The following is a 13,683-nucleotide window of genomic DNA, read 5'->3' on the forward strand; positions in this document are numbered from 1 at the left end:
AAGGAACAATATTCTGTAACAGAAAAAGCAAAGCAAAACAAAGAGTACAAGTCTTTAAAACATGATGAAGATTGGGTTTCCTTCAAATATTCCAATGAAGGAGAGAAAGAGAAACAAGGATGATGAACTGCTGAATTGGTCCATTCATGACGTTAAAGGCTAAAAAGACAGAAGCAAAGTTCCAGCCAGCTGTACTTAGCATCCACAACACTGATCAGTGGATCTAAGGTGTAGGAGGAGAGGGGCAGACCATGTGAATTGGATCTAATTTTTTGCAATACTATCACCTTATTAGATTATTATATATGATAGTACAATATATTTAGATTTGGAAAAAAAAAATGATTTACATTCTTTGAAGAGCACATGTACATTTCTTTTTTTTTTCTGATCTTTGGGTCATTGCTACTTCTTTTTTTGGGTGCATTCTTGATCTTTGCTCATTATAAAATGGTCCCATTAGGCCATTTCATTAAACTATTTCAATTATTGCTAAGCTATTTCCCACCAACAATGTACCATCTCAATAAGTATGGTCGAAACAATCAGTCATATACAGTCCCAATATCAATGTCAATCTGCATAATTTTCATGACTAATTTTAATTCAGTTGCTATTACACTTGCCATCATCACATTGCAAGAAATCCATAAAGCTAAGCATCTGCCAAATTGTTTTATGTAGGAATTTGTTGAATAATTACCTGCTTTTTTTACCTGTACCCAAATATAAACCAGAATGACAAGAAATCAAGCAATTTTCTGTATGTTTCCATGACAATGAAAGTATGAAACCTCTCATTTACTTTTACCTTTTTCTGTTTTTTTTTTAAGTATAGTACTAGTGTTTATCGACCAAACATTCCCTAATACCACAAACACAAGTCCCCAAGTCTTGTAGAGGAGGCATGTCCTTGTAGTAAACTTGTCGTAACCACTTCGATAAAACTCAACTGAAAAACTTCATCTAAAAGCACCTTTGGGTGGTTGCGGAAAACCAGTTTCAGTCCCAGCGTCATCTTTCCACTCTCTCTCTCTCTCTCTCTCTCTCTCTACAAACATTTAAGGACAGACTTTCTTGGTCTGCGTGACACCACCCCCCCCAAAATGGTGAAGGAAATGAGGATAGATTTGAACCCTTCATCACTACATAAACGCCATCATGTCTTTGTAAAGTTTGCAGTCTCTTTTCTGTTACTAGGTCTTGCTTTTCGTCTTTTTGTCTCTGATTCCATCAGGTTTTCTTCATCAGTTGTTGAGACGCCTCCTCTTGTAGACACTAATTCTATAACCGAGTCTCCTCCTCTCTCTTCTTCTTCTTCGTCTTCTTCTTCTTTGCCTGCTCAAGCTCCCAGTTCAGGTGATTTGTTGGCAAATGAGAGCCAAGCGTTTCCGAATGGTAAGATTTTGTCTTCAAAATTTTGGGTTCTATTCAAATGAGAAATGCAAATCAAAGTGAGGAAATAAGTGTTTCTTCCTGTTTAGACTCTCTTGTCTTTTTCCTTCTTTTCTGTCTACGTGTTAGTGATTCCTTTGTTAGAAATTGATAAACTATGCGTGAATTTGGTTTGAGACATTGAGTAAGCAGGTGAAAAGAGGGCCATTGGTTTATAATCTTCTTATTCTTTCTTTTTTTGCCCATTTCCCTAAAAATTACTACTATTGTTTACCCATTATTTGGTTTAACAGAGGATTGATCCTACTATGTTTTAAAATTCCGTTCAGGAAATGGACTGATTGTTTGGGTTCAAAATATCTGTGTGATTGGAATTTATTCTTACTCCATTCCAGTTTGATCCATTCAAGTAAAAGAAAATGTAGATCTCTAGCAGTTTGTATTGCACTGTAAGCAGCCAAAAACACCTTTATCATCTAGAAAACAACACTCCTCAAATATTATATTCGGCAAGCTGTGACATTGTGCTACGGCAATCATTATGGCATTCCTTGCTTCTGTCTTCAGCAATCTCGAATCATTCATAAGTATATTTCTGCTTTAGAAATTAGTCCTAATTCTATGTATGCAGTCGCAGCTGAATGTGATATATTCACGGGGGATTGGGTACCGGACCCATCGGCTCCAGCTTACACAAATGCAAGTTGCCATGAAATTGAAGGTCATCAGAATTGTATGAGAAATGGGAGACCCGATTCAGGCTACCTTTACTGGCGGTGGAATCCCCGGGATTGCGAATTACCCAGGTTCGATCCGGGGAAATTTCTTGATTCCATGAGGAACAAATCATGGGCATTTATTGGTGATTCCATCTCCCGTAACCATGTCCAATCTTTGCTTTGCATTCTCTCTCAGGTACGTGCTTTTCTTTACACTTGTTTCTGTTTAACTACATTTAATTATCTTTACTAAGCAGATTGCAAAAATGATTGAATTTTTTGTGATGATCAACAACAGTTCCTTTATAAGTAATGTCATGTCCTTAAAAGTTGGCTGCTTTTTCCTGTGGAATTTTATTTGCCTCTTGTCTTCAAGCTTCTAATGGTCTTGAACACCCCATGTACTGTTATGCAGACTTCCATATTTATTGTAGGGTAGAGTCCTAATCGCCGGACAAGACATTTTTTAGCCGTAACAAGGATCCAAAGGCTTACTGGCTTTTGTTGTGGGTCTCCCATCTCAACTCCTTCTGGGGTCGATGGGCTAGTCTTAATTAGTAGTGGATGACAGCTTTGCTTTGACGATTAGGCTTCTCTTTTTAAGTTGTTAATTCCTTATCGAGTCTCTCTCCTAGCTGGTTCACCAACCATGGAAGTGAAGGGTTGTAATTGTTTGTCCAATTTTAAAATGTTTTCTGGAGCTTAAATGATTTGCAATAGATTCATAATTTCTCATTTGTTAACTCAGAAACAATCAGCTTCAGGTTCATTCTGTTTGTACTTTCATAGCAAGTTAAAATTTCATATCTACATACAGCAAGAGGCCGTTTAACAGAGATGGTTGAAGTATGTTTATAGTTTTCATTATTTGTCAGCAAAATTCTAGAATTGTACATTGCATTGGGTACTGACTCTGATCTAATCTTATGGTGGGACTGAATTTAGTTTTCAATTGAAACCCAAAGACCTGATCAACATACTACCTACTACCTGTACATTCTATACAATTCTGTCGCAAGGACCTACCATAGCCTGATATGTTAGCCTAACTGTGGGTAAATGTTTCTGTTCTGTCTTGTTCGATGGCATTATATTCTCAGATGGTATAATTGATCAACTTATGTCCCACAGGTGGAACAAGCTGTCGAGGTCTATCACGACGAGGAATATAGATCCAAGAGATGGCACTTCCCCTCGCACAACTTCACCCTCTCAGTGGTTTGGACCCCATTCCTGTTGAAAGCTTATATTTTTGAAGATATAAATGGGGTTTCTTCGTCGGAAATTCAGCTCCACCTCGATAAACTTGATGAAACATGGACTGAACAGTTCAAGAACTTTGATTATGCCGTGATCGCAGGTGGAAAGTGGTTTCTTAAAACTGCGATATACCATGAGAATGATACAGTGACAGGTTGCCATTACTGTCCAGGAAAGAACTTCACAGAGTTGGGTTTTGACTACGCCTACCGCAGAGCACTGAAGACGGTGCTGAACTTTTTGACGAACTCTGGTCACAAAGCGTTTATTTTCCTCCGAACCACAACCCCAGACCACTTTGAGAATGGAGAATGGTTCAGCGGAGGGACCTGTAACAGAACTGCACCATTTAAGGATGGCGAGGTGGATATGAAAGATGTAGATATCGTAATGCGGGACATTGAGTTGGAAGAATATGAGAAGGCTGCTCCTGTGGGAGCTGAAAGTGGGGTGATCTTGAAATTACTATATACCACTCGCCTTTCTCTGCTGAGGCCTGATGGGCATCCGGGACCCTATCGGCAGTACCAGCCATTTACAAAGGACAAGAATACCCAAGTGCAGAATGATTGTTTGCACTGGTGCTTACCAGGGCCCATAGACTCTTGGAATGATTTACTAATGGAGATGATAAATAGAGGAATACACCAATAATTGATCTTTTTTTTTCTTTTTTGTGGATTTGAGATACTAGGTTGTACAATTCTTTGATTATGTAATTTATATGAATGAACAGGAATTTTTTTTTTTTTTAAAAAATTGAGAATGAATGAAAGGGATCTTGGCATCCAAGGCATCTGGGAGGCCAGGCCAGACGTTGTCACTTGTAATTATCTAATTTCATGGCGTCGAACATTCTTAGGCAACAAAGCTAAGTATTTCAGTGTGTGGCTTGCGTCTTGACAGGCTCCGGCCTTCGTCATTGTACGGATAAAATCAATACAACCGAAAAAAGGCTCTTAGATTCTTCTGCCAAATGAAGGACATTGCACAGTTTACACTATTTTTTTCTTCAACTCTACCTTATCCCATTAGCATCTCGACAGAAATTAAAACCAACTAGGAAAACATCTAGATTTATCGTTTACTTAAGATGATGAGTCAAATTTAGTAAGAGATCTAGATTTACCATTTTTACATATAATGATAAATCAAATTTACCATCTATCTTTGAACAAATGCAATTTACTATCGTGCATTATTATTTGGTTAAAAAAATGATAGAAATTTAAAACATTTTATAAAATATTCTTTCATTTTCTAACGAAATATTTTTTGCTGTTAACTTTTGATCATTTCTGAACCAAATTAAAAAGTACAGTAATAAATTACAGTACAATGGTAAATTTTTTACCCTTACCCCAAACCAGTTATGATGATACCTACACTTCTGAGACAGTAGAAATGGAGCTATGGGCAATCTGCCACTCCATTGAATCTTATCCAAAGGATTTATCAAGATTTACCAGATTCCAAACAGGTTTCAAGTCAACACAAAGGCTGTCAGCCTTGATTGCTGCAAACAATTTGATTTTCATTCAAAGATAAATGCACACACATGAAGGCACATAACTGATGTACATGTCAAGAAATATGGCAAAAACAATAAATCCGTAAAAGGGGAAAGAAGTATGGAACTGGTAACTAAAACCTGCTTTATCATGTTGATTTGCAAAGTTGTCTGGCAGATGTAACTTTATACAAGTTCCAAGTTTCAATGTTCTAAGAACATTGTAGTTGAATTCTTATTAAGAGACACAAAAGAGAAGCAAGCTGAAATTACACAATCATCAGATTTGATATTATTCAACAAAGAACTCATGTTTCAAACAGCAACCTAGGCATTTGCCTGCTCAAGTGAGGTCATAGAAAGCTAGTACCAGAACCAACGAGCAACTGTCAACTTCTTTCTACTTGGTCAATGCTAGTGTATCCATCTCCTTCTTCTTCGGTTTAAGATATGGATCCTGCAACATTCATAATTTTTGCAAGATGTTAGACAGAGTAACTTACATGAAGTCAGAAGCATCTCGATTTTAATACAATCCACACAAAAACACCTAGACAAACGGTGACGAAAACACATCACACATGCACATAAATATGATCCTTTCTCATTGTCCAACTGCAATTTCTTGTATGCATTTTCTTTTCCACCTCTTAAATTTAATTTTTCATTCAATTTAACTGCAATTCAAAGTTCAAATACAAAAGAAACTTCAATTTGGGTCTAATGAAGCAACCTGGAACAGTGAATCTAGATTTTCTGTAACCTATAAACTAAATAAAAATATCATTCAAATCTTTATGTTCCTTAAATTATAATACTCCATCCATTTCAATTTAAATCAAAGAACAAAATAGAACTAGAATAACAGGGTACTCAAAAAGCTGATCCTCCAAATTATATTAGTTGCCTAACAATGGCTCCATATACTTTCTACGGCCACAATCAGGAATATTTCGATGGATTGGCAACCAAATAAAGTTCCTAATGAGTAAATTTTATTGAAGAAAAAAGAGTAAAGAAACATTATTCCAAATCTCCTGTTTACAGGTGAACTAGGGTTTAAAAAATAGAAGGGAAAGGAAAGGGAAATGGAAATTACGTCAACGAAGAGTAAGTGGGCGACAACGGTGGCTCCCACGATTCCGCCGAGGATGGCGACTGGGCCTGTTAGCAAACTCCACTTCCGGTGAATCATCTTTCCTTTTTTGTTTTCTTATTCTTCTGCGATGAGTTTCAGCTTTCTTTCCTTGCTCCTTTGATCTCCAAAATTCCAGTAATTCGACAAAGCCAACCCGGCTGCTTATAAAAGAGAAGTGTTCCCGATGGGCTAAGCTGAGGCTTTCTCGGGTTCTGCTTTGATTGGGTTAAATTGGGCTCAACTATTGGGCCTAATCCACTGGCCCGCCATCTATCGTTTTCAATAATAGGGACAATCTCATGCTTTAAAAAAACAAAAAAGGAAAATGTAAAACCACTCTTTTTTCTTCTTTTTTTTAATTTTACTATAAATTAAGATCATTAATTAATTAATTAACATTATTAGTATTAAATAAATGTATTGACAACTCCATATACAAATCAAAAGCTAAATTTATTTATTTACGAGATCATATATAATATTGGATTCATTAATAGTATAATATTTATACACTCATAAAACATAACATTTAAAAAAAAAAACCCATAATTTACTCGGACGAGGGCTGACACAGCCATGCCGGTTGATCCCACAAACATTTGATGAGAATCCAAGCGAAGTTAAGGGTCCGTTTGGTATACTGCAATGTAAAGCACATTACCTGTAATGTAGAGCACATTACTTGCAATATAACTTATTAAATTACATTGCAGCGTTTGTTTTGTAACAGATCACTGCAATGTAAGTATTGCAATGCAATCACATTATAGCCAATGGATGTAATGTGATTGCAATCCAAAACCAATGCAATCACATTACATTGCACTCTGCAATGTTCTTAACGACAATTTTACCTTTCAATTTTATTACCTTATTAAAAAATTTTATAATATTATAATTAAAATAAAAATATTAAAATAAAATATATAATATAAGAATAAAAAATAAATATAAAAAATATAAAAAATTAACATTTAATATAATATAGGTAAAATAAATAAATTAAAATATATAAATATAAAAAATATATTAAAGAAATGAAAATAAAAATATATATTATAATAATAATAAAATAAAATATATGACATTAAAAATATATTTAAAATTGATATTATATAAAATTAATAATATAAATATAAATATATATAAAATAAAATATAAAGTATTATAATAATAAATAAAATAAAATATATGACATTAAAAATATATTTAAGAATGTTTATTATATAAAATTAATAATAAAATATAAATATATTAAAAATAAAATATAAAGTATTATAATAATAAATAAAAATAAAATATATGATATTAAAAATAAATTTAAGAAATAATATTAGATAAAAATTAATAATAAAAATATAAATATATTAAAGAAATGAAAATAAAAATATATATTATAATAATAAATAAAATAAAATATATGACATTAAAAATATATTTAAAATATGATATTATATAAAAATTAATAATATAAATATAATAATATAAAATAAAATATAAAGTATTATAATAATAAATAAAATAAAATATATGACATTAAAAATATATTTAAGAATGATATTATATATAAAATTAATAATAAAATATAAATATATTAAAAATAAAATATAAAGTATTATAATAATAAATAAAAATAAAATATATGATATTAAAATAAATTTAAGAAATAATATTAGATAAAAATTATATAAAAAATATAAATATATTAAATTTATATTTTAATAATTAAGGGTAATTTTGATAATTAGCATTACATTCCCACTAAAGTACTTATAAATCAAATACTGTAATATTATCTTCTCTGTATTTTAATCATTATTTTTCTTACATACTAAACACTGTAATGTTATTTTCCCTGTAATCACATTGCTTGCAATCACATTACTTGCAATTATATTACCTATAATCATATTACATTATAATATACAAAACGGCACATAAGAATAAAACGTATACAAAAATTTCATCGTATACTAATATCAAAGAAAGATGGCTTTCTGGCGATCTAGTCAGCGCTCAATGGACATCGTGCAGCATAAAAGACAGAACAGGGCGGCTAAGTACAGTAATCAAGTCACTGAATATTGCGCCTGCGTCCAATTTATAATATTTTGATGGACTGATGGTCACATTTGACCCGTAGGCTGCTTTTTAATTAGCTTTACTGATCAAAGCAATGGTTTATATCTTTAGAAATAAAAGTAGATGATTAAAAGAATATTTGAGCCACCAATGAACTAACCAAGAATTTGCAAATAGAGCCCATCCATCAAATTCTACACTCCAATCAACTTTGGTTCAACTCTCCTTAGAACACAGCCAATCATATACATAATTTTTTATAACCAATTTGAAGAGTAGAAAAACCTTTCCTCTTATTCTTAACAAAATGGCGAACAAACCAATGATTAAAGAAGGATATAGCCTTTGGTTTGGTGTGGGGGGTTTAACCTAGTTAACGATGAACCGAAAATGTACGCATGTATTATATGGACCGCTCTGTCTTTCGTTTTCAGTAACATCTGAGCCATCCGTTTCCAATTAGCATAGTCAAGTTTTCTCCATTGCCCTTTCTTCGGTGAACTTAGCCAACCGACCATGTCACAGAAACCGCACATGGTCATGTTAACAACTCCACTCATGGTTCATCTCATTCCACTAGTTGAATTTGCCAAAAACCTTGTTCCCTCCACGACTTGACTGTGAGTCTCATCGTTCTCATGATTGGGCCACCAACAAAAGCGCAAACGGACCTCCTGGAAGCTCTCCCTCACAGCATAAGCCCATCCTTGTTTCACCAGTTAGCTCTAACCCTGAAACGAGGGTTTCCACAGCAATCACGCGCTCTGTCTTCACTTCGCCACGTGTTCAAGTCATTGTTGAAAGTAACAGACCCACGGCTTGGCTGTTAATCTTTTCACCACTGATGTTTTTGATGTTGCAATGGAATTTGAGATCCCATCATATGTCTACTTTCCCTCAGCTATGTCTTCGGCTCTTATGTTTGCCCTGCCAAGGTTAGATGAGACCGTTTCCTGTGACTTCAAGGACCTTCCTGGACCACCGATATTGCCAGGGTCCATCCCTGTTCACGGTAGAGATTTTCCTGTAGAGCTGCAAGATCGAAGCTAAGATTCATATACGTGAATGCTTACACAGGCAAATCGATACAGCTTAGCTGAGCGTGTGATATTGAACAACTTCACGGACTTGGAACCAGAAACTATAGAGGCTTTGCAACAAAAGGAACCCAATAAGCCTCCCGTTTAAGCTATTGGGCCACGCTTACAAACCGGTTCGAGCGTGGGCTTGATGAGTGTCAGTGTCTTAAATAGTTAGATGATCAACCGAGTAGTTCTAATTTGTTTGTTTCATTTGGCAGCGGGGTGACACTGTCCTTTGATCAGCTCACCGAATTAGCATTGGGCTTAGAAATGAGTGAGCAAAGATTCTTATGGGTTGTAAGACCTTCCAATGAAAAGTCTGCTATGGGCTCGTATTTTGTCCACAAAGTAGAAGAGAACCTTTGGACTTTTTGCCAGAAGGATTTCTCGATAGGACCAAAGGAAAGGGTCTACTACTGCCATCTTGGGCTCCATAAAAAGAGATTCTAGGTCATGGCTCGACTGGTGGCTCCCTAACCCATGGTGGCTGGAATTCTGTTCTTGAGAGCATTGCCAATGGCTGTGAGTGAGGGTGGGTCGTCCACGAAATCACTCCGTCAGCTAGTGCTCAAATGGAAGAGCCAGAAGAGCATATGAATTCAAACTTGTTTCATCCTCCATAAAAATTCCATGTAACAAGGGACTGCCGGCTGGATTCTTCGTTTGTTTCATTTTAGTTAAAAACGTGCTGTTTCATTTCAATGACACTATTTTGTGTGAACCAAAGTGGCTTCATTGAATTGCGAGCTAACACCTGTCCTGCCAAGGTGATCTGCACCCCCTTTCTTTCTCCATGAATATGCATAAGTTCCAATTACTTGAGGAAAGTCAATTCAAAGTGTCGGCATAGAGTAAGGAAGGATTTTAATTAGTGGATCAACAAATTCAACCTCAATTTTTCCAATACCCGGTTGGAAAGCAAGTCCCAAGCCAATTTCTTAGTCTCCAAACGTCTTTGTTTTTGGTAAAAAAACATAGAATGTTATCAGGTATTTGTTTATTCTATTGTTCTCTAGAAGATTGGTGAGTTGTTATCGTGCGCGTTGAATAAAGTTGTGCGCCATGATCTCTCTGAAGAAATGCTTGATAACGATGTCATCGTTTCCTTGTGAACATATATATAAGACACCTTCCTGAACCAATCCAGTTCTTGGGGTGTACCACAGTGGCTCACTGGGAAGACCTGACAAACTTTGGTCAACATCCCAAAAACTCCCCCTAGGGACAAATTAAGATATGATGCTGCCATGACTGTATATCTTGTCCTCTATAAATCAAGATCCTTAGCCTGTGGATATCTTACCCACATTGGATGAAATTCTATTGTCAAACCTGCAGAGAAATGTTTCTTTACTCCCAGAGCATTAAGATTATAAATGCAGCAATTTTTAGGTGGAATAAAACAAGTGGCACGTTGAGACCAAAAATTAATGGAAAATGGGTAATGGCCCCCAATCATACATATTGACTCTTGAGACTAATTCCAACATTGCAATATCGAAATGGAGGCTGACGAGTACTCTAAAGAACTCTTTTCAATATCTAAATTGGAGCTCGAGTGGACAAATCCAAAAGGATATAGCTTATAACCGAGAATGGAGTTGGCTTTTTCAGTTTGGTTGCATGTCTATCCAATCTGGACTTAACATTATTACACGAAGAGTTTGTTGTATATATGGTTTCTGTAGCAAATCAAATTTCTTCGCAACGGCTTTTCTGTCTTATGTGCTTATCATCATGATGTACATGGGAATTGGTCACGCTAAAGCGAAACATTACATGACAGCATATTCAGACGTAGGTGCGAGTCCGTTGGAGATTTATTAACCATATATATAAGCATAACAAGTCAATCAAGGGATTGGATTAATGATTAAAATAAGACTGAAGTAAGTAAAGTCGTCAAAGGATTTATCGTTTTATTTTATTTTTTGGATAAGTGAAAATTTTTATTTATCCTAGCAGAGGAACGAAGAATACCTTGTCACTAGGAATTTAATGAATATACATAAAGAGTCACTAATATGTGAGCAGAATCATTTGCAGGTAGGGAGTTCTCTAAAATTCTTATTAATTAATCTACTGAGTGATTCAAAGTTCCAACTAAAATATGGGTCATCATGCATAGATAACATAAATTTGTTAGAATGTTGGATTAAAGCCCAGAACTACGAGCATACAATGATCAATGGTGGCTGCTGTTTATTATTAGTTATAGAAAAGTAAAGACTATCCATTCTTGCTATATAGACACCAATATGTTATCGACATGAACTATGCGAGAATTAGAAAATAAAAAAGCAATCCAAAGTCGAATTTAAAATTTTTATCCAAATATTACCATTTTTTATCATTTATTTTTTTATTGTGAAAATTTTTATCATTTTTTTTAGAAAAGTTTCAATTTTATTGATAATATCGTATCGAAAGCACAATGCTAATACAAGTCTACGACCTATTCAATTGTAGACTGCTTTTGGTATTCTAACTCTAGTGATAAGATAACCGAACAGTTATCTCAATAGTGCACAAAAAGCTTTTGACAACCTCTTATAGAAAATTTGATTGGATAGTTTTAAATATGATAGAAAAAAATATAAAATTAAATAGATTTAAATTTAATCTTATCGCGTTTCATATTTTAATGACGTCGGTATAAATAAAACATAAATTTTTTTTATCTTAAAGATATGAGTAACATATTTAAGTAATTGTTATCTTGTATATACATGTATACATGACATGTTTATCAACTAGTTAAAATTAACAGTTAAATATTATTTTAGCTTTACTTAAATAATATTAGATTTTATTAGTATGATAATAAATTTTATGTATATTATTTATATTAAATTTTATTATATTTGATATTATTATTTTATTATAATTATTTTTTATAACTATTTATTTTAAATTTAAATAATAAAATTATATTTAATTATTAATCTTTTAATTTAATCGTGTTAAACCTATCAAATATTCTAATCATGTTAGACAAAATTATATTTAATCATGTTTATTAATCATGTCGTATAATAAATCTTGACACATTAAATAAACGTATTAATCGTGTCATGCTACACGGTTGTTAAACATATCTATATACGTATTTTAAATATTGACATAAATAATCATTTATATAATGTTCGAATTTTATTATGTTTTGTTTCTTAATCTTATCAATACAATTAAGACATGAAAATAAGAGTGACTAGATCTACAAAAAACTCAAATTTTAGATCAACATAAACTATATTCCTTATAGATCCCATGCAGTTCACACATTTGTAGTATTAGTAGAATACTAAAAAAAAAACTCAAAAAAATAAAACATCTTTATCATTTAAATTAAAATATAAATGAGTAATCAAATTTTTTCTGTTTTTAAAAGTGGGACTGCATCGTGTTATAATTTTATGTTTAATACTTTGTCTATCATTAGTGATTTAAATATTATCATCTCTTTAGTAAATGAATATAAAAATTAAAAAAATTATAAAAATAAAAACACTTAATTTTAAAAATATTTATTTTAAAAAAATTTTAAAATCCAAATGAACAAGCAAATTTCCTCGTGGGTTCTTGAAAGTGGGACGACAGGCTGCTAGCAGTCTTGATCATTTTCCTGGTTCTGTTTCCCACCTCTTTTGCTGACCTTAAAAAAGGAGAACAATCTAAGTTTGAAGACCTCACACGTGCGCCATTCTCTTCTAAAATCAGAACAAGTGGCTGGAATTCAAAAGCCTTCCGAAAGTCTAACTATGAACGAGGGTCAAATATGATAGTAAAATATTGAAAACAAATAAATAATATAGTACCATAGCAGGTACATTTAAGCTGACTTTTTTTTTTTATTGCTTTGAAGAGCTGACTTTTGTTAGTTAAAATAAGAGTACAAATTAGCATCAAAAAACTAATTAATACAGAAATTAATTAAATTAGGTTTATTATCATTAGCAACATCACGATTGTCGTCATTTGCATCAGCAATTAACACTGGCATTTATTAATACCATATTTTTGCATCATCGTTTCATCATAATACCGTCATCGTATTTCAATAATTTCTTATTAATATCTTTAATGTAGTATGGTCCCTAATATATAGTAGTAATTAATTAGTATTAATAGCTAATTTTGTTATGGTAGTATATAATAGTACCATGCACAAAATCCTCTTTTGTTACTTCAGGATTAGGTGTTTTATTTAACTCGAACTGATAATTTGCATATATCATCAACGGTTCTCTGAACCAGTTAAAAAAATATTTAAAAATAGTTCGCCTGAACCAAGAAGGTAGTGAAATGTTGCATGAATAGTCATGGATTGATTCGACATTGTCAGAACCGGTGCTTCCATGTATTTCCTTTCGTTGTTGTCGAAACTAGCTCGACAGTAGACACTGGTTGGTCCTTCCCCAACTATAAATTCTGTTCTCTTCTACTCTGTTTGTTTATTTTTTCCATATGATCATCATCATGCAATGCAAAGACAGG

At 33.2% G+C, this 13,683-nt stretch overlaps 1 protein-coding gene, 1 long non-coding RNA gene and 1 pseudogene across 3 annotated transcripts; 2 read left to right on the forward strand and 1 right to left on the reverse strand.

Moving 5' to 3' along the window:
• Positions 1-952: 952 nt before the first annotated feature.
• TBL26 (TRICHOME BIREFRINGENCE-LIKE 26) lies at positions 953-4,508 on the forward strand. Of its 2 annotated transcripts, none has more exons than XM_021424584.2 (3): positions 953-1,398; positions 2,033-2,310; positions 3,246-4,508. In XM_021424584.2, the coding sequence occupies exons 1-3, from the start codon at positions 1,107-1,109 to the stop codon at positions 4,026-4,028; spliced, it is 1,353 nt and encodes a 450-aa protein (XP_021280259.1). In that variant the 5' UTR covers positions 953-1,106; the 3' UTR covers positions 4,029-4,508. The 2 variants fall into 2 exon arrangements, with proteins under 2 accessions (XP_021280259.1, XP_021280258.1); XM_021424583.2 differs by having other exon boundaries at positions 956-1,398; positions 2,027-2,310; positions 3,246-4,446.
• A 507-nt stretch (positions 4,509-5,015) lies between these two features.
• Positions 5,016-6,136, reverse strand: LOC110414135 (uncharacterized). The gene is made up of 2 exons (XR_002444985.2): positions 5,984-6,136; positions 5,016-5,341 (listed from the first exon to the last, which is right to left on the reverse strand). It is a non-coding gene; the product is annotated as an uncharacterized LOC110414135 (long non-coding RNA).
• Positions 6,137-8,507: 2,371 nt separating this feature from the next.
• On the forward strand, positions 8,508-9,716 carry LOC149527362 (hydroquinone glucosyltransferase pseudogene; annotated as a pseudogene).
• The last annotated feature ends 3,967 nt before the right edge of the window (positions 9,717-13,683 follow it).

Source organism: Theobroma umbraticum, unplaced genomic scaffold (assembly GCF_002168275.2).
Source record: "Theobroma umbraticum cultivar Fairchild unplaced genomic scaffold, ASM216827v3 scaffold_4.1, whole genome shotgun sequence".
NCBI classification, from domain to species: Eukaryota; Viridiplantae; Streptophyta; class Magnoliopsida; order Malvales; family Malvaceae; genus Theobroma; species Theobroma umbraticum.